The sequence below is a fragment of the Vanellus vanellus genome (assembly GCF_965231255.1).
Source record: "Vanellus vanellus genome assembly, chromosome: 14".
Taxonomy (NCBI): domain Eukaryota; kingdom Metazoa; phylum Chordata; class Aves; order Charadriiformes; family Charadriidae; genus Vanellus; species Vanellus vanellus.
Genome location: NC_138919.1, coordinates 12,341,246 through 12,367,544, shown reverse-complemented (window position 1 = coordinate 12,367,544; position 26,299 = coordinate 12,341,246). Strand labels below are relative to the sequence as shown.

The window sequence follows — 26,299 nt, the reverse complement described above, 5'->3', positions numbered from 1 at the left end:
TATGGTTTTCCTCTTTTGTCTTTTTGTGGATGTGTAAAATGTATTTGTGACAGGAAGCTGGAAAATCAGTGCCGGTGAGCTGCGTTATTGGATGTCTCTGCACTGTGCACGGCTGATCGGGAAGGTTAAAACTTGTTAATTTTCATTCTGTTTAGGTTAACTCTTATGAAGTGTCACCATGTTAGCTTTTTCCTGGCTTTTACCATTGCTACAAGGCTGTCACTATACTAGATATGCTATTGTAGGGGAAGGGTGAAAGAAGAGGGAGGGGCGTGATTCTTGTTCAGTGGTATACAAGAAACTGGATGATGATGATGTTAAAGCAGAGGTTTTTTAACTGGGAAGGGCTTAGCTTGGCAATTCAGCTCTGGGATGGTAAAGGTAAGAAAGAAATTAACCTAAATTTGCACTGCTTCTGGTAGTATCTTTACACCAGTTTCTCATTCTTCTTTCTTTCCCCTTAAAAGAAACAAACAAAATGCCAACAGCAACAAAAGACCTTCCCTTGTTGTTTGAAATTGAATCTTGCAGCCTTCCTATGAGAAAAATAATAAATGTTTAGTATTTATAATTTGACTAGTGTCTTACTCATTAGAAATGACTTATTTATATCTGATTTAGTGACTACATTTTTCCTCTCTCACCAAATGTCTCACCAAGAGTATTTGTTAAAGCAGTTTCAAACATAAGCCACCATTTGTTATGGTGAACGGAGTCAAATCCAGTTGGCGGATGGTCACAAGCGGTGTTCCCCAGGGCTCAGTATTGGGGCCAGTTCTCTTTAATGTCTTTATCAACAACCTGGATGAGTGGATCCAGTGCTCCCTTGGTAAGTTCGCAGATGACACCAAGCTGGGTGGGAGTGTTGATCTACTTGAGGGTAGGATGGCTCTACAGAGGGATCTGGACAGGCTGGACCGATGGGCCGAGGCTGATGGTGTGAGGTTCAACAAGGCCAAGTGCTGGGTCCGGTCCTGCACTTGGGTCCCAACAACCCTATGCAGCGCTACAGGTTGGGGCGGAGTGGCTGGAAAGCTGCCCTGTGGAAAAGGACCTGGGGGTGTTGGTTGACAGCTGGCTGAATATGAGCCGGCAGTGTGCGCAGGTGGCCAAGAAGGCCAACAGCATCCTGGCCTGTGTCAGGAATAGTGTGGCCAGCAGGACTGGGGCAGTGATCGTCCCCCTGTACTCCGCACTGGTGAGGCCCCACCTCAAGTAACCAAAAGGGTTATCAAACATGGGAACAGGCTGCCCGGGGAAGAGGTTGAATCGCAATCCCTGGGGGTGTTTAAAAGACGGGTAGACATGGTGCTTAGGGACATGTGGTGGTTTTGGCAGTGTTAGGTTGATGATTGGACTCAATGATCTTAAAAACCCCTTCCAACCTAGACAATTCTAGGATTTTTGTACTGCATGTGACTTTCTGTACTGTAAGAATACCTGACTTTGGAAATAGTTGACATGAGCTTGGACTGGAGGTGTGGGGAAAGAGATTTTTGACATACCAGAAAAAGTAAACAGTTCGTAGAAGTAATTCCAGAGGAACCAAAGTAGTAAAAAGAAATGGCCTTCCCTTCACTGCCCTCCTCTCTCCGTCACTGGTGGCTACAGTCCGCCTCCTTTTCTGTGTCAGTTATGACAAGGCACAGAAATACAACATTTGGCTGATGCTGTGCTCCATCTTTGCAAAGTGTTCGCGTAAACTCTCTGCCCCCAAAGGGAAGGGATGGACCGTGCAATTATAAAAGGAGCTTATAACCTTTGCTTCCTAGATAACGATATCAACGGTATGCTTATGACTCTACGTTTTAGATGTTTGGACTTACCTGTGCCCCTTGTCTATTAAGAGGCATGTGCAAGCTGTGTTTGCGTTAAGCGCTGACCCTTTCTCTCTGCAGATGCATGAGACCAGGAGGGTATGTCTCGTTTTTTCACCTTAACATCAAAGTTCCTTCTTGAGCGCAGCAGCTGTAACTGGGGACTGTAGGGTCTGCTACTGGGTGGTTTCCCCCGGCAGTTGCCTGCTGTCCGGATTGGGAGGTAGACTTGCTGATGAGCCTTTCTGCTTTTTAGGAAGCAGGGGCAATTAGCCTGCTGTATTTAATGGCCTGCAGCTTCTGGGTTTTGCCTTCTGGTTTCATGCTGTTGTTACTCAGAGTTTTTGAATATTTTTCATTCCTACTGTGCAATTGCTCCGTCTTACCCTAACGTGAACCCACGGAGCTGAATTCAACAAGGATCCATGAATCTTTCTTAATTAGACTTCCGAGTCCTCCAAACTTACTGCTTGGCTGAACACAGCATGTATGCTAGAGACCTGGAAGAAGATAAAAGCATCGTGGCTCCTTGCCCATCTTCAGTTTCTCCTGAGTTTCCCTGCATAGCTGTGTAAAGAGTAGATATTCAGCTGGCATAAACAGGAACACCAGTATGCAACTACTTGCTTGGTGTCTGCCCCTTCAGAAGGTCACTGCAAGAAACTCACCTCTACAGGTCTGGAATCTTAGGTTTGAGTAAAGACAACTCTGAGAACCGGCAGAAGACAAGAGCGTCAGAGTCACAAGGGCAAGATTATATGGATAAAATTATGTTTGAAACTGACAGTGTGAATTTGTCACCTATTCAGAGCATAAAAACTGAAAAATTCCTTATAGAAACATACCTTTGTCTTCCCTCTGTACTGTCCTGGTCCTGTTCAGGAGGCAGAGCCTGGCAGCTGAAAGGGATGGTGACCTTCAATGTGACGCTGACAAAATGGCAACAGTCTCTTCCTAGGCTGAGCGGGGCTTGAGAAAAGGAAAAACTACTCCAGAATCTCAGTTCTGCTATGTTTGCAATGTTTTTTTTTTTTTTTTCCTCCTCTTTGGCTGTTAGTCCCTATCAGTGGGAACAGCAGGTTTTTATTATGGATGTGCTGCCCCTGAAACCAGCCTGAGTTTTGGTGGAAAGATGGGTCTGATCCTACTGACTGAGCCACAGTCGAGCAAAAGTTTTACTTGTCAGTTCTGCTAACGCGGTTTCATGCTGCCCGGAAGCTTGGCTACGGATATTTAAAGCGTGGTTACTCTGAAAATATACTTAGCCCTGATCTTTCTTCTTTGCCAGTCCATGGCTTGAGGTGTCTGAGGTTGTGATGGCTCTGTAACACACAATCTCGTCACTGACAGTTGGTTTAGATTGAGTTGTTGGTGGCTTTTGTTGGGTTTTGTTTTGTTTCTTTGTTGTTGTTCTACATTTGAGGAGAAAGGAAATAACTTCCCAAAACAACTGCTATATTACAGTTCTGTGTTTAGATCGGGATTCTGAGGTGCTTCGTCTTCTCTTCATGCCCCTTCACCCCCACCCAGCCCTTTTCCTTTCCCCAAAGGCTATTTTCCCAAGTCTCAATCCTGGTAAGTCTTTTATTTGGATGCTGCCATCTTCCATCTTTTTTGGACTTCATCAGTACTGCGTCTCGGATCATGCTGTGGACCATTAAGTTGCTTTTCTTGCTTTTAATGAGCTTCTAGCATATGAGGGCCTCCCACCTCCAGATGCTCTGACTCACATGAGAGCTTTGCTCCGGTGGGGCGCGTGCTTTCTTGCAAACTCATTTGCTAGATCAAAGGGGTGATGTTACGAAAGCATGGCTAGAGATTGGGCGCTTCATTGGTTTGTTTCCGTTTTGAAGAAACAGTAAGGTGCTCCTGAGATGGACAACAGTAACTGTTTTACTTCTTCCACCTTCAGAGTGGACTGTAGCACTTGGAATGTGGTTGAGCTGGGACCTGTTGTTCTGTCATCTGGTGGTGTATTCCTGGAAATTCCTTTTGCTGCAGGTGAACTGAGATAATGGAATTTGATGCTTTTATTTAATCAGCAGAATCGGTGTCGTTTGGGAGCAGGCTTGTACCTGCTCTGTCCTCACAGTGTGCGTTAACCCTGTTGTAGAGGCGTTCCCATCATTTGGAAACGAACCACGTTATATCTGCATCCCTGCGGATGGCTGGCAGGGCATCCTGTTGGAACAAAGCGTGGTGGTGACTGCCGTGCCATGGCTCCCCAGCTGCCCGGAGTAGCATCTCGCCTCCCTTCCAGCTCATCGCATGCCTAACTCTCCTTGAATCTCTCTGATCTCTCAAAGTTCTCGTTCTAATGTATATAAAAGCTAGTTCCTGCTTTCTTGTGTGTTCATGTAGATGCAATTTTCCTCCTTGTGGTTTATGGAGTAAGAACTTATTAACGGATGACTAACCTCTCGGTATTGGAGACTCCTCGGTACGGCTTTGACGAGGTATCTGGTTCTGCCTGTAGTGCTCTTTGATGTTCTGCTCCTTGATCTCTGTCCACAAACGTCTCTGATCTGACGTGCTGGCATTCGCATTGCCTGTGCTGGGTGCTGCACAAGCACCCGGTGGGAGATCACGTCTGTCCTGAAAAACCTCTTGATTTGAATTAACGTGCAAAAATGAAATAGCTGAGTCAAAGGTGCTTAAATATGAAGATGGGGGAAACCAGACAATGTGTAGTGTCACAAGTATGCTCATAGCGAAGTTTGACAGGTTACCTGACAGTTAATATCTCTATTAGTAAGAATCAGGGATTAAAAAAAAAAAAAAAAACAAACCCACCAACAAACTGAAAGCTGTATAACACCCTCTGCGCTGCCGGAGTCGTCTTGTGCAGTGACTAATGCTTGCTCTGTGGCAACAAGACTATCCTGCTGATTTCTTTTGAATAAAATGAATGAATACATGGTAACCTAAAAGCCCCATCTCTGCTATCAAATTTAATTTTGGCAAGACGCCCTTTGAGCGCGCATTCCTTGAGCTTCTTGTAACGGATCTTTATGAGTGGGAGCCAAGCTGAGGTCTTACCTGTGCTGGGACAAACAAATCTGTTCCCTGTGGACTGGTCGACATCTAAGATGCGACCACTGAGCAGTTGCATTTTTTTGTATAAGTGATAAATGGGCTTTAGATGCAGCTCCCTACAGGAGACGGTCCCGTGCTCTGTCGGTGAGTCTTTTTTGTCATCTTTGTCACAATTTCATCCCATGTTTGGAAACGACGTCTCTGCTAGCATGAGGCAGATACCGGTGGAATTTCTGCTCATCAATTTCTATTTTAGGCTCTTCTGTAATTTGTTCATCTGCGGGAAGCACTGAAGAATGCAGCGTCAGAGCAGAGCTGGTGCCATGGGATGAAAGGCACGATGGTGCCCCGTTGGATCTTCATCTCGAGGACTCTGCCTTTCCATCTTGCAGCTGCTCGGCTCAGCGTCCAACCAGAAGGGAAAGGATTCCTGCAAGAACTCTTCAAGAGCCTCTTCTAGCTGGGTTGCCAGCAATGGTGAAGAAAGTAGGTCACCTTGTGCTTCGGGGTTACATCAGGATCAAAGGAATTTGTGATACCTCGGGAGCTCGCGGGGGGGAGGATGGGTGTGGGTAGTCCTGCTCTCATGATTACGCTAACTAAAATAAATAAATCTTTCACCTCTCTTCGGGGAATATTTGGGTTTGGAGAGTGCCTGGTGCTGCTGAAACAACGCTACTTTGCTGGAAAGCCACTAGCTGAAAAAGGCCGAGATGGCCTTTGCCTTCTGCTGCTGGTTGCTGCGGTTCGTGTGACTCCGCCTGTCAGCGGCGGCTCCCCTGAGCTGCACGGTCAGCCTCTGCCTCTGTCTTCTGCTCCCAGCCCGGCCGGACCGATCCTGACAGTACAATGACATTTATCCCTCCAAATGGTTTGTTTAAAGGGGGGGGCAGAGGGGGGGGGAATATGTTTTAAGCTTGAGCGAACTACAAGGTGAAAGTCAGCTGCGTCGCCCCAACCAGCCCACTGTGGTGCAGGAGCTCGGTCATCCCCGCTGCAGCCTCCTGCCCCCCTGGCAGCTTCCCCTGCTGCCTGAAGGGGTTTTTTTTGGCTGGCCCTGCCCGCGGGAGCTCCCCGGCTGGTGCCTGCGGTGGGGTCGCTGCCGGCGACCCTCGGCACTGGCTGAAGGGGCTGAGAGCCAGACCTGGCTGGTACCCACCTCTACCTAAGGGCACTTCACTGTCATCTTTGCCACTGGGATATCTCTTATCAGCCCTAAATTTAGCTCTGGTCTCCGTGTCATAGCCACACCTGTGTCATTCTGTTGAGGAGCACTTAAAAGCAGTTGAACTAGTTTCCTCTTTCCGACTGAATACAGTTTCTATGTCTGTAAATGTAGTAACAGCAGGAGGTTTGCTGTCATCCATAGGAGAAGTTCTCCTGCAGCGAGGAGCCTGTCATGTTGTTCCTCATTATGTCGCTAACGGGTTGTGGGGCACCTGAAAAGTTGCTTCTCCCTTCACCCCTCTCCTCCTGCTCTGTTCCGACTGCACGGTGGGCAGTTGGGCTGTCCCTCCTGCGTGCGTGCATAGGAGAAGGTGGGTGACATGGGACCTCCAGGGAGGAGGACAGCCAGGCTGGCGGTGGCTCTACGTGGGCCTTTGAAAGGAGACTGACCTGGGAGCCCCGGGCCGCGGGGCATGGGGGGACATGAAGGTCCTGCTGGAGGAGGTCTACCAGGGAAGGTGGGCAGCAGGAAGGGGCAGCCGGAGGAATCGTGCCTGGTCATTGTTGCCGCTCTTGAAGCGAGATGCTGTTAATCCTCTTTGCTTCTGCCTGTGCCTGTGGTGGTGAAGCATTTACCGAACGAGGATGCTGACTCCAGTTGCCATGGCAAACTGAGGGAGTCGGAGCACGTGGTCCTTGTCTGCCTTTGAGATGCCTGTCACAAATTGATCCCGACAGGTACAAGAAAATCCTCCTATCTGCTCCGTGCTGAGTCCGGGATGTTGATCCTCACCCTGTCCAAGCTTCAACCACAGTTTAGATGATTACACTTTACTGTGCCTGTGTTCCCTCCATGTTACCCATGCCTGAGCATCGCCTACTCACTCTTTAAAGATGGATAAAAGAAGTCCCCTTCTAGAAAATTAGATTATTTACTTCCTCACAGGGATTATCCAGCTCTAGGAACTGAATGGAAAGCAGTTAGCTGAGCGCGTAGCATTTCAAGCCTCTCTGCAGAGTTACCAGTTCCTCATTTTGTGCTTACAAGATTTTTCAGGTCTCTGTGCTGCTGGGGGACAGGGAAATGCAGTTATTGAGGATGGAAATGCTCCATTGCAGTCGGCTCTACAGGATGGTCATGGGGAGCCAAGTGTTAGGTCATCGCAGGGAAGATGTGCATGTGTGTACGCTGCACGGGACTAGAAGCATCCGTCCCTTCTTGGGGAGTTTGGTGGATTTTAATGTTAAACATCAGAATTAAGGTCTAAGTGTGACTTCATCCTACTGGTTGTTTTCCCTTCTCAAAAACCAGGCTGCTCGGTGTATGCAGAACTGACCCAAATTTGTCCCTGTTTTCTAGCAGACAACGGTAAGGCCGTATTAAGAACCCTTGGAAATTTCCATCTGCACTCAAGCATTACGGTAGCAGTTTGAAGTAAAACTATTATGCAATATAGATCTATAAATGGGCAGAGGTCAGCTAACCTGTGGTACTGCTACGAGCTGCAAATAATTCTGCAAGTTCTCATTCAGTAACAGTTGTGTAATCATTAAGACTATCAGTCTCCCAGGTAAATACTGTAAAGATAAGGCAGTGTCAAATGAGTTTGCCTTTGCCTTTATTGCTTTTTAAAAGAGCTGACCATGGATGGGGTCTTGCCTTGCAGCAACACCACTGTGCAGCACCGAAATACTTCGTTGTAACTTTTTTTCTAGACATCCAGTCGGAAGTCTGTCCTATAAAATATGCTGGCACTGATTCAACAGAGACTCCACACGTGCTCAAGTCCCGCACTTAAGCATTGTTAAATGTTAATGGCACTTGAGCATGTCCTTAAGTGTCTGTTTAAGTGCTTTTTTGAGTTTGGGTGGTTTGAGTTTGGGTGCGATGGTTCATATAGAATAGCACGCGAAAGATTGCAGATCTGCACGACGAAGCAGGGAGAAACAGAATGAAAGGGGGGGCGGGGGGAGACTGGATAAAATAGGGGTGTTCTGACTTTTCTGCCCAGATAGATGGACATGGCAAATGTTCCCTACAGTTCCTAAAAAGCATTTTTCAAAGCTGTTGCTTGTTCTGTACCACCGTTTCCTGTACTAATTGACACAGTTGCTGTTGTCACTTATTTAACAAATCGGTGCAAGCACAAACAAGGACAAAAATAAGTGTCTGCTAATATGAACAGATTTATCTGTTCTCATCCCCACGCCTTTTCCCACGAGCGTAGTTTCTATCAAGCTTACTGAGCAAACTTCAGTGCCAAGTATTTAATCTCATTCGTGAGGGGCAAAGGGTCCTAAGAGCAGGGTTGTTTTCTTTGCACGTTAGTGGCACCTCTAAACAAAAGACAGGTGCTGGAGCAGCCGCTTCTCAGAGTGGCATAGGCGAAATGCTGGATTGAGGCGTAGCTTAAATTGGGTCTGTAGCAGTCACTTATTACGTGTTATGGAAAACGCATTACGCTCAAGAGTTGTAAGTGCAGGAAAGTCCCAGTTCAGGGTAAACGTAAGAGAAATCCAACACCACCTCTGCCAATTCATGGGGATCGATATAGATCATGTGTATTGCTGCTGTAAACCTTTGACTGCATGGAAGAGTCCAGGCAGCTCCGAGCGTGCTGAGATGACGCTGTTCCCTCGGAGCCTCGGTGGACCCCTCAGTCCGGAGGTCCTTGCTTTGCCCACGGTCGTTTTACCCGTGGTGTGACTTTCTGACCACGCTGAACAACTCTACGTCCCTTTGTCTTGCCCAGTCTTCTGGCACTTCTCAGTGTAGCGTGGCTGAAAAATTGAGCTAATTCCTGCGTGGCCAGTTCGTATTTTGCCTGCCCGCCCGCCCTGCCACGCCGCCAGGGCTGGTCCTGCCCCTTTGTGATGATCTGGGGATGAGCCAAGTGACCGCTCGGCCTCAGTTGTCCATCAGGAGGTTCAGGTAGGATTTATGCGCTCAAGAGAGCTTTAGGAGCCACAGCTGACAGGTGCTGAAAAAATCATCGTTATTTTTGGAGTTTGTCCCTGTTTTTACAATTAACTTGACTTACATGTGTTATTTTCCCTTGTAACCGTCCTTACACCGAGGCAGTGGTTAGAGAACAGCAGCGTTCCCTGGAATCCAAGAAGAAAGGCAAGAAACCGCCGACCGAACTGTTCAGTTAGCGGCACATCGGCTGTGGCCCTGCAAAAAAGTGTTTCGGAAGCCCGGGCAGCGCTGGCTGGCGCTTGGTGCGGAGCCGCTACCGACGGGGGAAACGCGTTCTCTCAAGACCACACTTCTGTTTTGTCGTTTCAGTCCTGGGCTTAGTAATAATTAATTCCTTTGTTGCCTGAACACAGGACATTTCCTCTAGAAGGCTCGGGCAAACATCCTCACTCCCCGAACAATAATGGTAAATGTTTAAAAGCCAAGGACGCGGGGTTAATCTTCACTTTTGGGTTGTGACCTTCCAGCGCCCCGAAGCCGTTGCTCCGCTGGGAGACATCTGCAGCAGCCTTTATGGCTGTGGTCCAGGCGTGATGGCATCGCCATCGGCAGCCTTCCTGCGCCGTGTACGTGGCGGCGGCATCTGGCAGGGGCCGTTTTGCTGCCTCTGCCCTGGCCAAGGAGCGGCGGAGCCGGGGACTGGCTCCCTGTCTTGCCCACGCTGCCGCCGCCGGCGACCTGGGGCAGCTCAGCCGCCTCCTGGTGCCCCGATGCTACGTCGGCATCGTTTGTACAGCGCTTTGAGAGCCGCTGGTAAGAAGCACCAGATGAAATCTGGATATGTGTCACGTTTATCTCTCGTAATAAATATCCTGAAAAATAAATGGAATCTGGGTTCCTTGTGCCCCAGTTAAAATCCCTCCCAGTGAAACCCTCGTCTGGTTTCACTGGGAGGTGTGGGGGCAGATGGATTCTGCCTACCTGTTGGAAACTGGCTCCAGGTGACTGTGCTCTCTGTGAGCCACTGAGATTGAAATGGGTATTTTCCTGTTCCACACGTCCGTGCAGGGGGTTCAAAGAGGAGCCCTGAGGACCAGCCAACCCCACCACTCACTCTCCATATTCCAGTGATTTCGATAACCCGCTGCCAAGACCTCTTCTCTGTAGGAAACAAGCTCTCGGGAGGGGAAATGAGCTGTCAGAGGCTCATTTGGAGGCTCATTGGTGCCTGAACTGGGATTCCCTTGTAGCTCTGGCCTGACCCTCGTCTGGCGTGTGGCCAGCAACAGCCCTCCCTGGGCCAGGCAAGTGGAAATTTCCTTCCCATCCCCAGGGTCTTGTGAAAACATCATAAAACACCCGTGGTGTTCTTTACCCTTGCTTACGAGAGGGGACAAAAATAAATATCCGTAACCCCCGATCCTTAGTTACCCACCACAAACATGAAACGCAGCGGGGGATTGCTCAAGGAGGTGCGACGCCGCAGCGGGTGGGTTCCTCCCCGCTCGGACGGGCAGCCGCGTTCCTGCCCCGCGGTGCGGGCTGCGCTCGGAGCCCCACGCGCCGCCAGCCCCAGGGCAGTTCCTGCCGTGCCCACGGTGGCGCGGTGGTGCCCAGCGTCCCCCGCCAGGCTGAAGCTCCACTGCCGCTGCTGTGCCTTCAGTCTGGCTTCCCGGGCGGTGATGCCTGACAGGGTGCAGTGGGGCTTCGGGGAGGTTTTGGGTAAAGTATCGGGATCGATGACAACTTTCAAAGCTGCCGGGGGATCCCTAGGCACCCTCGGCAGCAGTCTTTTATTTGAGAGCAGCGCAAGGGGGACACAGAGCGCCCGAGCTGGCTGATCCTGCTCTAGGAGCTCTGGGCAGGACGCGGGCTGAGGTTTAGAGGAATCGGCTTTGCCTGCGGTTCAGGCAGGCGTCCCTCGTGACTTGAGGCGAATCGGTCACTTGAGCTGCTCTTTGGGGTCTGTAGGAAGAGGTTCAGCGATACGTCTCTCTGCGCTGATGCCGTGTTTAAGGATTTAAAGCCTCTTAAGTGTTACTGTAGTAACACAAAGTAAATCCCATGTTTGCTGTGCACAAAGGTACCAACATCCAACAGTTTTGGAAGGAGGCGCCTGCCCTCCACGCCTAACCCTGCTCCGAGTCCTGGGCTGGCTCCGAGGGGCTTCAGTTTGCCTTCCCCATGTCAGAGAGGTGACTCTGGAGGCCCCTTCCTGAGATGCAGCATTCCCCCTTGCTCCTCCTGCATCCCCTGCGCGTGCGTTTCGGGGCTCCCGATTGCACCGTGCCGGGAAGGGCTCTGGTCTCCTGCGGTACCCCTGGGCTTAGACTTAATTACAGAGAGCTAAGCCTTAGCCAGGAGTGATTTTTCACAAGGAGTGGATTTTCCCTCGCCAGAGCTACGTAAGCCGTTTCCCAGGGCGCCGCTGGACCCGTGCATGCCCCTGTGCCTGCGATGTGGTCCTTCGGGCATGTGCTGCCTCTTGGCAGCACAAGCAGATAAAAGCCACGCGGGGAAGCGGGCCGGCTGGGCTTCACACAGGTGCCGGCACTCCAGGTATCTACATGAGGAGAATCACGTCCTGAGTCTTGGCAGAAAACCTTAAAACAACAACAAGAACAAAAAAAAAAAGCCCAGGTAAAAAAAAAAACAAACCAAACAACCAAACCCAAGGCCTTGAACCAAGGAATGGCAGTGATAAAGAGCTTTTATATACCTGGGAGCTGGCCTATCAGCTTTTATTGCCCCCCCCTTTTTTTTTTAGCAATGCAAATCCAATCCGTTTTTTAGAGCCTCCCATCCACTAACTCTTCATACAGGTCAAGGGGAGCCTGCCAGCCTTTCAGTGGGACAAGCGGGGTGCTCCTGGAGGGTCCTTGTCCCTGTACTAGGGCTCCTCAGATACATGAGCCTGCCTCTCCAGTTTCTCGAGTCCTCTGGTCCGCAGCATCTCCTCGATCGTGCCCGTGGGACCGGCTGTGACCAGGACTCTGCCTGCTTTGCTCCAGCCCCGCTCATGGCCGCTGCCGAGCGTGGTCACTTCCCAGCAAAGGATGCGATGGTGGACGTGGACATCAAGCAGAAGCCCCATCAGCCTCACTGGTACGAGCGCTACGTCCAGCCCTGCGTGGCCGAGCTGCTGGGCAGCACGCTCTTCATCTTCATCGGCTGCCTCTCCGTGGTCGAGGATGCAGAGGGCACGGGGAGGCTGCAGCCCGCCCTGGCACACGGGCTGGCCCTGGGGCTCACCATCGCCATCCTGGGAGACATCAGGTAAGGGGGCTCCCCCCATCGCCCCCTCTGCACCCCCTCACCGCAGGCGGCACTGTCCCTGCCCGGCACTGGCACGGTTTCCGTGTGTAGACAGAAGATGCTCGTGTCTCCCCCCACGCTGCCTTTAGGATCTTTCCTGTTCGAATGTTGGTGAGCACAGCAACGCTGCTCTGCCATCGAGCCTCTGGGGTAACGGCACGGCTGCTTAGGTGGTGGTTGTCCGTAATGCCTTGGGTTTGGGGGAGGTCGCTTGGCTTTTGATTGCAGCGTTTTCTTTTTAGCCCCTTTTAATAAAAATGGTCAAAGCTGAAACAAAAGCATCGCTTTGGAAAGCTGAGACATTTCCTTTTAAAAGGAGGTCAGAATGAGACATTTTGACCCGAGTATGCTACTCCCCTGTGTATTTTCGGGTGAAAAATTTGGATTCCATTTACAATTGGTTTCAGTTCCTCAAAAGCAACATTTAGACAAACCGGCTTGTTGAAAATGGTGTTGTTTGACACTGATTTATCCTGAAGGAAGAAGCTGAAACAGTCCCTATGGAGTTTCATTCCCTTCCCTCCGGTTGGCTCTGTGCAGCCCAGGGACGGGGGTGGCTCCGGGCTGTCCCCCCCGACGTGCTGGGCTGGGACACAAACCTCCCCTGGCCCGGGAGGGTGGCTTGGCCGGGCTCGCGTGTGAGCCCGGGACTCCAGAGCAAACTGACCGATAATTTATCAGTGCCCCATTATCGGGGGCTATGCCGCGGGGTGAGATCTGTGCAGGCGGGACTCGGTGACCCGAGGTGTGTGTGTCAGCGGAGCTGAGCCGGACGCCCGCGGTAACCCCGAGCCCTCGGCACAGCAAAGCCACGGGCCAGGGGAGCAGCACGGAGGGGCTTTGTGATGAGATGCAGAAGTGTCCCGGGGGTCCCCTGTTAGCTCCAAGGCCAGGAGGGGCTGGCTCAGGGTCCCGGGCAAGGAGATGGTTTAGCCTAAAGTCAGGTTTTCGAGATTTTTGCCCAGAGAGGCCGGAGAGGAGCTTGGCTCGGGATGAGTGCTCGCTGGCTGGGCTGCCATCGGCACCGTGGGCTGCCCGGTGCTCCGGCCAGGGTTTATTTGCAGACAGGTCCTCCTTTAGCTTGAGAGCTTCCACCCATCCCGGGAGTATTTGCAGCCAGAGCCCTGTCCAGCTGAGATGCTCGATAGCCTAAACAATACAACTTGCTCTCGTAGGATGGGTCTTTAATTACAGCTGAAGAATAAGATGTAATTATAGTTCCTAGACACTCTGACTCATCAGCCTCACCAGCAATTATTATTAGGGCTGATTGGTTATGAAACTTGTTCATTAACGCATGTCTCGTGGTAATCTGCTTTAATTAGAAGGTATCGGAGTTTGTCTTACATGTGGTCTTCAAGATGAATGATTTAGGTCCTGTAACGAGGTGAGCGCCGGCCGCTGCCAGCCCTTCCCGGGGCCATGGTGGGCAGCGCGCAGGGGTGCAGAGGGACCTGTGCGCTGTCACGTCTGCATCGAGCAGAGGGAGATATGCCCTGGAAATCCCAGCAGAGTCCAGCAGCGCTGGTGTGGCCGGGAGGTGGCCTCAGCCCTGCCCGACTGCGCTTGTCCCATGTCCTGACAGCACTTGTCCCGTTCCCTGCCTTCCTGGGGACACGTCCCCTGCACAGGGAGCAGCACCAGGGCAGTTAGTGAAGGAAATGAGTATCAGAGCAAGGGAAATCGGCGGTCAGGCTTTCTGCTGCTTTTCCCGTCTTTGATTTGGGCTGTCTGTGAGCTGACACCGACGGCTTCTTGGGAAGAGGCTGCTCTGGGTCCCGGTCCCCGCTAAGGAAAGGATGTTCAGCCCCCGCTCTCCCAAGGAGTTTTCCCTGCAGCTGCTCCCAGGCCGGGTACCAGCTTCCCCGGCTCCTCTCCCAGAGCAGCGGGGATGGCTGCCACAAGGATGTAACAGGGAACGACTTTCCAGGGAATGACTTTCCTCCCTGAGTCTTTTCCCCCGGAGGAGCTGCTCCGGAGAGCGCTGGTGGCCGGGCTGTGCTGCTGCCACAAGCAAAGCTCTTGCTGGGGCAGGGGGAGTGTGGTGTAACCCCCCCCTGTGCCGGGACCTAGGGCACCCCACAGCCTGCAGCACCTTGTAACGCCGGGAGAGACCCCTTCTCCCCGCACCTCCCCTGGCAGTGCTGTGGCAGCTCCTGGAAGCGCCTGGGGGTCTCAGGAGACCCAGCCTCAAACTCTGTCCTTGAATCTGCACCAGGGCATCTCCCGCCCCTGCCAGCGCTGTAGGAGGGGTTGGGTATCCAGCATGAAGATGCCGCTGCTTCGAAGCAGTAGCTGCGGAGAAAGGAAATGGCTGAATTCTGCTCTTCTGCAGCGCGTAGCACCTTCTCATGGGAAGGACTGAAAAAGCATTTGTGGCTCCAGCCCAGGGCGAGCGCAGTGCTCGAGCCCCAGGAGGGAACCCCGTGCTGGGGGTGAACCCCTCACTGATGCTCCTCTCTCCTTTGCAGCGGAGGCCACTTCAACCCTGCTGTGTCCTTGGGCGTATGGCTGGTCGGTGGGCTGAACATCACGATGATCATTCCTTACTGGGTCTCCCAGCTCTGCGGAGGGATCATAGGAGCCGGCTTGGCAAAGGTACAGACACCCGGGGAGTCTCTTTGACCAGGGCTAACACTGGGGTGCAGGGGCTCCCCCCTGCTCTGCCAGAACCGGCCTGGCCAGTCCCAACCTGTTGCCCACCCCCGGGGTCTCCAGCAGCAGCAGCGTGTGTGATGGGGAGGGTGAGGGGCGCTTGGTGCATCAGTTCCACATAGAATTAAGAGCGCTGGTTTCTCACAAGGTGGTACGGCTCAGAGGTTTGCTGCGTGGGCGTGGGGCTTGTCTGGTGCTCGGGGCCAGGGCGCCCGGTCCCTCCTCCCAGGTCTTTCATGGTCTGACTGCAGGACTCGGACAGGCTCGAGTCTGGCAGTGCCAGGCAGATGTGGGGGTGCCACCCCTGCACGGCGCTCTGGGGCCCGGCTAATTAATTCTCAATGGCAACCGCTCTGTGGAGGTTTGCTACGGCGTGCTAATTAGGCACAGAACGATGCACAGTACCTCCGCGGCTCCAGCCGTTTCCACGCATGGTGTTTGCCTGCGGTACTACTCACGGCACTGCGCCGTGAGGTTAATTTATGTTCGGTGCTGCCCCTTCCCAGCATCCGGGCAGCCCGCACCCAGCAGCATGGTGCCATTTGGCCGCTGCAAACCCCTGGGTGGCTGAGGGAGGCTCCTTCCACCCGGAGAGCGGTGGCTGGCTCATTATCTCAGGAGACGCTAAGAGCCTACGCTAATGAGTTTATATTTGCCAGGCGCTTAGGGCTGGCTTTCAGGAGGAAAGTGATGAGATTAGCTCCTCTTTAACCTGACGCTCCTCCCGCCCACGCTGCCCTGACAGTGAGCACATATGCCCGTTAAAGCCCACAATATGGAGCGTGGACGGCACAAACAGGGCTCCCCCCCCTTGCAGGCCGTGGCGGCGCCCGAGCGGTACGCCAACGCCAGCGGAGGAGCCTTCAGCGGCATCGCGGACGATGAGCAGATCCCCTCCATCCTTGTGGGCGAGATTGTCATGACCACCTTCCTGGTCCTCGTGGTCTGCATGGGCGCCATCAATGGGAAGACCAAGACCCCGCTGGCACCTTTCTGCATCGGCTTCACGGTCACGGTTGACATCCTGGCGGGGTGAGCTTGTGCGTCCTCTCTCCGTGCGCGTTCCCACCGGCCAGCCCGTGCCACCCGCTCCAGCAGCCACTGTCACCGGGCAGGGGGTCAGGATGATAGCACAGGCTGTGAGGATTGAGCTGGTGATGCTGAGACCTCCCTGCGGTGCTGGCTGAGCAGAGCCTGGGGGAGGCAGCTCTAAGCACCAGCTCCCCGCATCAGGGCTCCTCCTCTCTCCCTGGCTGCCGCCGCCGCTGCTGCATCCTGCGCTGGGGACGGGAGAGTGCCCGTGCCTGGGATGGGATGGGATGGGATGGGATGGGATGGGATGGGATGGGATGGGATGGGATGGGATGGGATGTGCCCCCTCGCAGCACAGCACAGGACCTGCTGGCCAGGGAAGCTAAGGATGGGTGAGCACACCATGGAAGCTGGTGAATGAGCCCACTGGCCCCCTGACATTTTTAGGGAGAGCCGCTTGGTGCAGCCCGGCCGGCTGCAGGAGAGGCGGGTGGCTGGAGCCCAGTGCGTGGCACTTGAGGCAGAGCAGCCTTTGCAAGTACCTGTTACGGGCTGAGAAACCCAACCGGCCGCCCGCCCGAGCGGTGTGTGTTGTCGGAAGCCCTGGGGAAACAGCAGAGGGTTCATCTGGAGCCGTTCCTCACCGCGCGTCCTCGCGGTGGCTGGAAACGCTGCCACGCTCCGCCTGGGCGCAGGCAGGTGTTTCGGGTGAGCAGCCTGGGTCCTGTGCCACCGCAATCAGATAACGAGCGCACGCAATTATGACTGTTAATAGGTTGTTTAGTTAAGGCAGTGCCCCCTCTAGCGGGATCCGGAGCTCTTATTTAAACACTGCACAAACCTCGCGCGTAAATATTTATCTGTTGCAGTTTTCTTTAATCTGTACACGCTATTGTCTCTCCTGCCCCGCTCCGCTACCTACGCGTGGCACGGAGCTTTCCCTGTGTAAAAGCCCGGCTCCCAGCAAGCCCCAAAATAGACTCGGCACTCATGCTTCCACCCCACGCCGGGTTTTCCCCGATAGCGTGCAAACGCTGGCGAGCAAAGGTGCCCGCCGGTGAGCAGCCGCCGCGGGCTGTCATGGTCCCTGTGCTATAGCCGAGCAGCCACTCGGGTCTGGGCTTCCTTACGCTGCCGGGGACAACTGTCCCCAGGCACTGAGCAGCCGTGCCTGGGTGGGAAGGAGCCTGCCACCCAGCCGGAGCAGGGCCAGACCCCTGGCAAGGAGCCCTGGGGGATATACGCTGCTGCCCCCCTCCCCCCAGCACCCCCTCCCTGCCCGTGCGTTGCCCCGTCCAGGCAACGAGGAGGACGGGTGCCGGTCTCGTGCCTCAGCAGCTGGTCTGTTCCTCTTTCAGCGGTGGCGTGTCCGGAGCCTGCATGAATCCTGCCAGAGCCTTTGGGCCAGCTCTGGTAGCCAACTACTGGGACTATCACTGGGTTTACTGGGTAGGGCCCATGGTCGCTGGCCTCCTCGTCGGCGTGCTGGTGAGGTACGTGATGCCCGCAGCGGTAAGGGGAGTGGAGCCGTGCAGGCTGAGCCCCCCTTTCCCCCTCTGCCGCCTCCCCGGGGCTCTGTCCCACGCGCTGCCCGGCTGCTTCCCTGCTCCCCGGGTCAAGGCTGCAAGCAGCTTTGCCAGAGAGATGTCCAAGGGTGGGTGTCTCCCTTCCCTTCTCCTTCCCGCAACGACAGATCCAACCTGTCTCCAAATCCACGTTTGCTCCGTCCGTGTGTTCTTGTGGGGCGAATCCAGGCTGGGCTGTTGCTGTCGCCATGTTTCTGTTGAACATTGGCCATGGCAAAACGCTGACCCCAAGTTTCTCTCTCTCTTTTACCTCCCCAAAGGCTCCTCCTCGGTGACCGGACCACCCGCCTGCTCCTGAAGTGATGCCATGCATGGGGACGTGTGCGTGCCGTTGTCGCTGACCTGCCGCGGGCGGCCGGTGTGACTCAGCGCAGAGTGTGAAGCCCCCTGCTCCTCGCCACCCCACCTCTCCTTCTGCATCTCCTAGGCAGCCCGTGCTCGGGAGATGGTTCACTTGACGCTGCAGGGACGATGGAAAGCAGCCCAGCCGAACCAGGCAGCCCGGTGCTGGCAGCAGGGCCAGGCAGCACCGCTCTCACTGCGGTCCCCAGGGCCCTGCCAGCCCCTGCTGCGGCTGCGGGACTGGCTCGCCAGGAGCATCCTCTGACCCACACCAGTGCCTGTGCTGTCACAGCCTCCCCTGGCATCGGCCGTGCATGGTGTCCACCCCACCAGGGCTGTGCCATGGTGTCTGTGGCGCTGGGGACCCCTGTGCCCTCCAGGGTGGGCATCACTGCCCCACGCTCAGAGGGTCGGGTATGCGCGCCTGTGTCTGGCAATCCGCTGCTGGGCTGCTCTCCAACAGCATCTCCGGCTCCCCGGGGCGGGCGGTGAGAGCTGCCGGTTCCCAGACACCCTGTGAGGAGCCTGGCGTAACCCTGCTAAGGTGGGGAGAAGCTGAGTCAAGCAGCCGTGCCTGGGGACCGCGTGGCATCGCTCGCCAGCGCTGACACTTATCGGTTTCTAACTTCTTCATGCCAATCGGGAGGCCTGATGCAGGTAGCTTCCTCTGCCCTGGCACACACCTGCGGCAGCTCCCCGGCCCCAAACGTGGTGGTGGGTTCTGCAAGGCTCCCTACCGTGTCCCGCACCGGCTCCCGCATTTGTCTCCCAGCCCAGCATCTCTGCCCTCTCTCCATCAGCATCCAGCCTGCGGGGAGCCCGTGCCCCAGCACGGCAGGGTGCTCCTCCAGTTTGTGCCGTGGGTCAGCTCCTATCCCTCGCACAGGGCCAGGATGACGGCAATCGGCTCTTGCCCGTGGGCTGCCCCATGGCAGGGGTGGTGGGAGAAGGGAGCTTTGGTTTCAGGCTGATTTCTGGGATACCTCTCAGCATCTGGAGGTATCTGGATAGGAAAGCATCTGCCAAAGCTTGGGGTGGGTCCGTCCCTTCCCTGCCAGAGGACGAGTGCTGGGGGGCGAGAGGAGGGGGCTGCCCGGCCCCGGTGAGGGGGCTGCCTTGGCAGAGGGAGCTGCTGCCATAAGCAGGAGGAGTCGGCAGAAGGAGAGTGATGGAGCTGTGTGGGCAGGGGGAGAGGAGCCAGCGCAGCAGCTTTACGTCAGCCGGGTATCTGTCCCCTACGGCAGCTCTGCCCTGACTCATCGCGCGGACTCCCCAGCATCCCCTGGGGTGGGGTGGGGGTCGGATTCATAGGCACCCCATCCCCACCGCTCAGAGGTGTTACCGGGGGGGGGGGGGCGGTAAACTGGCACACGAGTGTCACTGCGAGTACTCCCAGCCCCAGCAGGGAACCCCTCAAGTTACCTGGGTTGAGTCACTCCTAATTTTGCAGACTTTTAACTTGGGAAATGCCTGTTGCTTTCCCAGCCCCTCCAGGTGCGGCTCTGAGATGCCCGGAGGAGACCCCTGGGCAAAGCAGATGCTTCCCACCCCTCCCCATGGACTGCTCCGCGCAGAGGCAGAAAAGCCGTTGCTGTGGCAGGGAGGAGGATGTTCCCGGCTTTCTGATGTCCCCCTGGGGCTGGCAGAGCCCTGCACAAAGTCACCTCTCTATTTTCAGCTTGTTTGCTTTTTCCCCAGCCCGGGAGGTGACCCACACGTGCACGCACACACGCACATAGTTGTATTCTTTTTTAGAAAAGGACAAGGTTGTAGAGATGCTGAAGCGAGGAAATGCCAGAATTAAAGCATCCCTGACTCGGTGCGTGCGTCTTTGCCTGCAACCCTTCCCGCAGGCAGCTCTCCCGGGGCCGGGCAGGGGGACACGGTACCCTGCGGTGGGCAGCACAGGCCCCAGGTGAGCCGGGCTGCGGGCAGCTGCTCATTCAGGAAGGAAAATGATGCAACCCACAGAAGGAGACAAATAGCATGAAGATGTCACTGGGACGGTTGTCATGGCAACGCCACCAAAAAATGCCAAACCAAACAAGGAGCAAAGTCGCTGCTTCCTTCCTAGAGGGGACCCCGGGGGGGCGCGGGAGCAGCGGGTGCTGGTGGGAGCTGGGTGCCGTGGGAGGCCACCGCGGGAGCCCCAACCTGCCCTGGCCCCCACTCGGGGCACAGACCTCTGCGGGAGCGGGGCTGCGGGCAGCTGCCGTGTTCTGGCACCACAGGCGCCCACCTTCCCCTTTCGAGAGGAAGCACGGCTCCGCGGCGCCGCAGGAAACACGCTTATGGCTGCAGCTGCCTCTGCACGGGGCCGGTTCCCTCCTGCACCCCGGCTCCCTGCGGCACCCCGACTCCCTCCAGGGCCCTTCTCCCGGCAGGTGCAGGCGAGGGGCCATGGTCCCACTGGGGCGGTGATGCTGCTGACCGCTGCTCGGGGTCCCCGGGCGCAGGCGGGGGGGGCAGGAGGCGGGGGATGGCCCGTGCACGGCCGCCATGTGCTTCCCTGTTTTGCTGTTGATGTGTTCAGCGCGTTCATTTTTAATTTGTCAGGGTGACTTTTAATAAAGCATCTGTAACACTGCGTTGTTTTTCCCTGAGTATTATTAAAGAGCTTAATTTATGCTAATTAAATACCAATTAACTTCCAAGCACTTAATGTGCTTTAAGGACATAAAATATATCTTATTCCCATTCAGTTAAATTTGCACCAGGCCTGGCCATGGGTCTGCACCACGTTTTTATCGACACACGGATATGTCACAGGTCTGGGACGTCGCCTGGTGTTTTCCAGGTTCTTCCTGCCTGTTGGGATGCAGATGCTGCTTGGGAGCAGGGCAGGCGTGAGGCACCGATGCTGTGGGTGCCTGTACCTAACGGGGTGGTAATAATGATAATAAAATTGGTTTGGGGCTGGTGAGGACAGAGGCGCTCAGACCCCTGTGTGATGAAAAGCTGGGGGGAGCCCAGGGCATGGCTTGGTCCACGAGAGCCGCCCAAGGCTCTGCAGACGTCATGCACGTGCTCACCCGGGCGCTGTCGGCTGTGACTGGTGCCAGCGCTTTGGGGACACGGGGGAAAAAATCAGGGTGTGCTCTGGGAACAGCTTCAGAAGGATGTTTGTGCGTCCCTGCGTCTGCCCGAGCCCCTCCAGCCCTCACACTGCAGCTCTTTCACTCTGGATAAACACTCTGGTTAAACATGGACCGGGGGAAGAGCGCCACGCTGCTGCCTGTGGTGGGGCTCCCCGGTGCCAGCCCACCCGCGGGGAACAGCCGCGCGTTTGTCCCCGCCGGGAGGCTCCTGCCGAAGACCCAAGTACCGCGGCGTGGCCGGCGAGCCGGGCTTCTCGCCCACAGCTCTCGTCCGGCAGCAGATGACCCCGACTTCTGCTTGTGGCCCAAATTTGGGCTGGGTCCCTGCCCAGCCTGCGTGACCCCCACCCCCACCCCCGGCCACGCAGGAGCTCTCGCTGTGTTTCACGCCTCACCCTGCGCCCCGACCCGCGGCCGATCCCCCCGGTCCCCGGCGGGGGTGGCTCTGCCCGCCCTGGCTGGTGGCTGCGTGGGATGCAGCCGCTGGCAGCAGCATCACGCTGGAAATAGCTGATAGGCAGCGTGCAAATGTGCAAATTAATGAGTCGGTTAATTCGGCTGAGTCTCTCTCCTTCCCCGGCTCTCAGACCTACCCAGCTCTGCTGCGCTGCGGCCCCCCCCCCCCGGGAACAGGGAATTGACGGGCAGCGCACCGTGCAGTGATGGGGAGCCGGGGCGGCAGCGAGGTGCAACACGGGCTGTCCCCGGTCCCGGCACGGTGCTCGGTGGGACATTGCCCCTGCACTTGCCCGTGCGCAGGGCGGCACAGCCCAGCCCTGAGCTCAGTGACACGGGGCCACGACTGGTCGGGGGGGGGGAGGGGGGTGTCCCTGCCCCCCTGCTGTTACGCAGAGCCAGGGAGGGATGCAGCCCCACATCCCACCTGGGAACACCCCGCGGTCATGATTGTGCGGGGCCGTGGCCGTAGGCACAGCCCTGCCTCAGCAGCCTGGTCCCTGCTGGGGGTGGCAGCTCGTCCCCGCTCTCTGCGGCAATGAGGGTGACTTGTCCTTCCTGCTGCGTGCGAGGGGCTCGCACCCCCCGGGCAGGCGAGGGATGAGCCAGCCGGGATGGAGCTCTGCTCTCCCGGGCTGCTCTCTGGGATCCCAAACACCGACGCTTGCAGGACCCAGTCCCTTATGGCAGGAGACCTGGCTCCATCGCTCCGCCGATGCCCGAGTGCCCCTGCGCTCGCCTCCCGGAGAGGGACAGGAAAAACAGGCTGAAGAAGCAATAACTCTGCATGTTAGCGATAATCAGGCAACAGCGCTCGTAACAACAAGAAATCACCCGGGCCGTGAGCTCAGCGAGGCGCCGAGCGGTGCCGGCCCCGTGGCGGTTATTTGCTCGGCGGTGGACTCTCACCGGGAGATGTTTCCCCGCCCGTGCCGCCGCTCCGGGCTCACAAAAGGCTTTTCATCCGTGGGCAGCACAATGCCTTGCTGTTCCCCTCCGCCCGCTCGCCTGCCACCGCTGAGCCTGCGGTCCGGGAAAGGAGGAACACCCAAATTTTTGCCTTCCAAATTCTCCCCTCAGAAGGATTAGGGGTGTCTCACAGCGTGCTCCCCCAAAGCCTCCTCTTAAAATAGCAGCATCCCCGAGCAGAGGCAATACATCAAGATGCCAAGAGTGTGGCTGCGGCGAAGTATGATGGATGAATGCTTTTTGGAACATGCCCCATGAGAGCATCTGGGAATTCTCACTTTGCTCTGCTTGTAAAGGTTTTATTTGCCAGTCTACAGATGGAAAAATCACAGCCTTAAAAATAAAAGGTGATTTAATTCTTTTAGCTCATTTTGTCCATGGGGCGGAACCGCAGTGGCAGGGCGGATGTGGGCAGCAGTGAGAGGGGACGGGTGGGGGCAGTGGGATGCTCTGCCCTCACCAGTGCTTGTGGGTTGAGGCTGGACCCACTCCCATGGCACTGACCTGCTCCTCGGCTCCCCAGCACCTCCCAGCTCCCCCCTGACTGCAGAAGCAAACTGGGGAACTCTGGCCCCAGCCTATGTTAAAAAAAACTTCAAAAAACATGAAGTGCGCAAAAATCCAGACACGGGCAGGGCAGCGGCGGCACCGGCACAGGGCTGGAGGGATTGTAGACGTTTCGTGAAAAAGCCAAGGGATGCGCAGCCCCCAGACTCCTCCGGTGGTCGTGGGCGTTACGTGAGCTTTGCAGGGGAGGGGGCACCCAGGGGGGGCACGGGCAGCCGTGGCCCCATGCGAGGGGCTGCGTGGGAGCGGGGAGCAGCGCAGGTCCTGCAGCCCTCGCACAGCCGGCAGCCCCGAGGGAGCGGGCAGGGCGGCTGCTGCGCCTGCGAGGCTTCCAAGGAAACTCCTAATTTGGCTGGCACGTCTCTTCCAGCCTACCCTGTACTCATCGCCCAGCTCTCTGCACGAGCCCTCAGAGCACCCTGCTTGCCACCCGGGCTACCAGTGCCATGAGGATCTCCCATGGGTGCTCTCTGCCCGGTCGGGGTGCCCCGGGGGTGAGCGTGGCGGTGGCTGCGTGGGCACTGGCGTGGGGGCACGGGGGACAGCGGAGGTGGGCGATGACGTGCGGAGCCAGTACCGCGCGTGAGCTGGCAGCTGTATGTAGGAGACGGGGAGCGAGGCGATGGTAAAGGGAGTGGGAGTCTAAATGTATTCTGGGGAAGCTTTTAACGCCGTGCCATTAGCATGGTCCAGGCGGTGCAGGCGCGGGGACGGGCTCGTGCCCTCCTGTGCTTGGACAGTGCCCATGGGACTGGGGAGCGCGCCCCGAGGCTGGGCAGCATCCCTCCTCTCTGTGCCACGTCCCTCGCTGCCGTGCCACGTTCCCAGCCGCCGTGCCGCCCCGGAGCGCTGCGCCAGCCTCCGCTGCTATATTTACTCTGCAGCCGGAGAACAAGGCACAAATGCCAGAGCAGTCTCCCTGGCGATTAGCATATATGCAAAGAGCACTAACGAGCATCACCGCCACACACAAAGCTCCGGGGACTTCCGCAAATGACAGCAGCCAGAGAGATGAGGGTGTTTCATGGGGTGCCGGTGGGGACATCCCCAGCTGGGCTTTGGGGGCCCGACCAAGCAGACCCAGACCTGCCCCCCGCGGCAGAGCGGGAGAGACCCCAGCACAAGGCTGGGGGATGGGCAACGGGGGGAGAGGGGCTTATCCCTCCACTACCCACCCCCTACTTCTGCTTCTACTTCTCATTTTATTGATCTTGAATTTCTTTTCGCCGTCATTGGCAGCCCACCCGGGGTCCCTGGAGAGAAGCCAGCACAGAAATGTGTCTCCTGGGATGGAGCCCATGGGACGGGGTGGCGTGGGGGCCCAGGACCCCTGGAGCCCCGCTTCCCCCCAGCTTGGGGGGGTGGGGGAGCCGAGCCGCTCATGGCAGCGGGGGCTGCACCTCCCCCTGCACACCCGGCGACATTCAGCCTCGCTTCCCCCGGCACCGAAGTGTTTCTTTACCCAGCATTACTCGAGCTGGAAGGATTTACATTTTAAAGGGTTTTTAAAATGGATTTGGATAGATGTTTATTTCCAAGGGGTTTGGTTGGTTTTTTTTCAGCTTTTGCCACTTCGAATGTTTGTGGAGAGGAAATAATAAACAGAAACCACACACGGCAAAGCCTCAGATAACTAATTTGTGCTCATGGAAATGCAATGAGAGTGGAAGCCCAGGTTCAGGCGCGTAACTCCTGACGCTGGCTGTCAGGCTGGGTGTGAGTACCGGCGGTGGAAGTGTGCGACCAGCCTGCGGTCCCGCTCCTGGGGCCGTGGGACCCCTCTGCTCCCCACGGCTCAGCCCCGGCACGCTGCAGTCCCCGGCGGGAGAGCTGCTCTGCTCCCCAGAGGCACGGCCACCGCCTGCCCTCCACCCCTGCACCCAGCACCACTGCCAGCACAGGCTCCTGGTCACCATGGAGACCCGGGAGGAAGATTTTGAACCATCTTAGAGAAATTCCTGCCCCCCCACCCCAAGCCGTACATAGCCTGTTCTCTCACCGGGCTGTAGCTTTCTGCTGCCCGGCCCCATGCAGGGGCTGCAGAGCCGACTGCACGACTGCACATGCGCCTGTGTGCCCCATTCCTGTCCCTGTCCCCATCCTCCAAGGTCTGCCACGATGGAAGTTGCTGGTGCTGACCCATGGGCTCTGCTGCGAGCGGGCAGCACCGAGCCCACTGCTGGCATGCCTTGGGACAGCGTCCTCTCACCGAGACACAGGGCTGTGCTCTTGAAATGGGCTAAACCCACCTCCTGGCCCCATGTTGGGGCTGTAAGCCCAAGCTGAAGGGCAGCTCCCAGTGGCATTGTCACCTCTCCCCTGGGATGCTTCAGTCCCTTACCAGGACTTCGGTGTAGATGTGCATCCTTCTGCCTCACAGGTGGTGATGGGGCTGGTCAGAGGGCACCTGCAGTCCCGGCACTGCAGGACCACCACGAGCCTTTGGGCAGGCACCACTCTCCTGGGGCCAAGCAGAGAGCAGGCAGGAACCCCCTAACCTGAGGTCAAAGCTGGCGAAGGGATCCCTGCCCCAGGGCACCCTCCACCTTCTCCAGACCCGGTGTTATTCCGTCATCCTCAACACAGATATTTGCCCATAGTGGCCAATCCTGATGCTGCCGGCGAGACCCCAAGGAGCAGGTTGTGCTTCAGAAACAAGAGTTTCTATCGCTCTTTGCTGCCGGTAGGTTTCTTGGCTTTTGGAGGGTATGAAACACCTCTGTTTGTTTGTTAGCAGAGAGGAACCAGAGCCGCAGGACTTGCAGGCGTGGAGGTGCTTTGGCTGCGTATCACTGGCCGTGCTGACGTCGGAGCGAGAGGCGCGAGGGTGAAGGATCTTGCCGGAGTATCAGGACAGGCTGGAGCAAAGGCTCGGAGGAAGGGGAATGCTAATCAGGTTCTGTGCTGGCAGCAGCCAGAATGCTGCACAATAAATAGCCATTTTAATTACCGCACAATATTTACAAGATTGCTTCCTCATTTGGGAAATTAAAACAAATGCTCCATCAAAATGATCAACATTGTACAGAGAAGCACAGGGCTGATAAAGAAATACATCGGCTGCTAATGAAAGAGTAATTGGCACCTTGGTGCTGGTGGGGCTTCCTCTTCTTCTCTGCAACCCTGGTGGGAATCGTGGCAAAGGGGCATCCCCAGCCCTGACAGTGCCCGGGCGATGTGGGACAGAGATCTCTGAACTGGGGTCCCCGGCCGAACTGCCCAGGCCTGCGGTGGGAGGGGGCAGGACGAGGGGGCTTCAGCAGCTCAGCCCCTGCAAAAAGAGGACATGTGTACATGGACATATTTCTCCTGGCTGTGTCTGTCTGTCTGTCCTGCCTG

The 26,299-nt window shown here is 56.1% G+C and overlaps 1 protein-coding gene across 1 annotated transcript; it reads left to right on the top strand.

Annotated features, from left to right (window-relative positions):
* Nucleotides 1-11,959: 11,959 nt before the first annotated feature.
* On the top strand, nucleotides 11,960-17,831 carry AQP8 (aquaporin 8; the record flags this gene model as incomplete). The annotated part of the gene is made up of 5 exons (XM_082490655.1): nucleotides 11,960-12,216; nucleotides 14,727-14,853; nucleotides 15,728-15,942; nucleotides 17,301-17,435; nucleotides 17,789-17,831. 5 exons carry the CDS (start codon nucleotides 11,960-11,962, stop codon nucleotides 17,829-17,831), a joined length of 777 nt encoding a protein of 258 aa, XP_082346781.1.
* Between the last annotated feature and the right edge of the window lie 8,468 nt (nucleotides 17,832-26,299).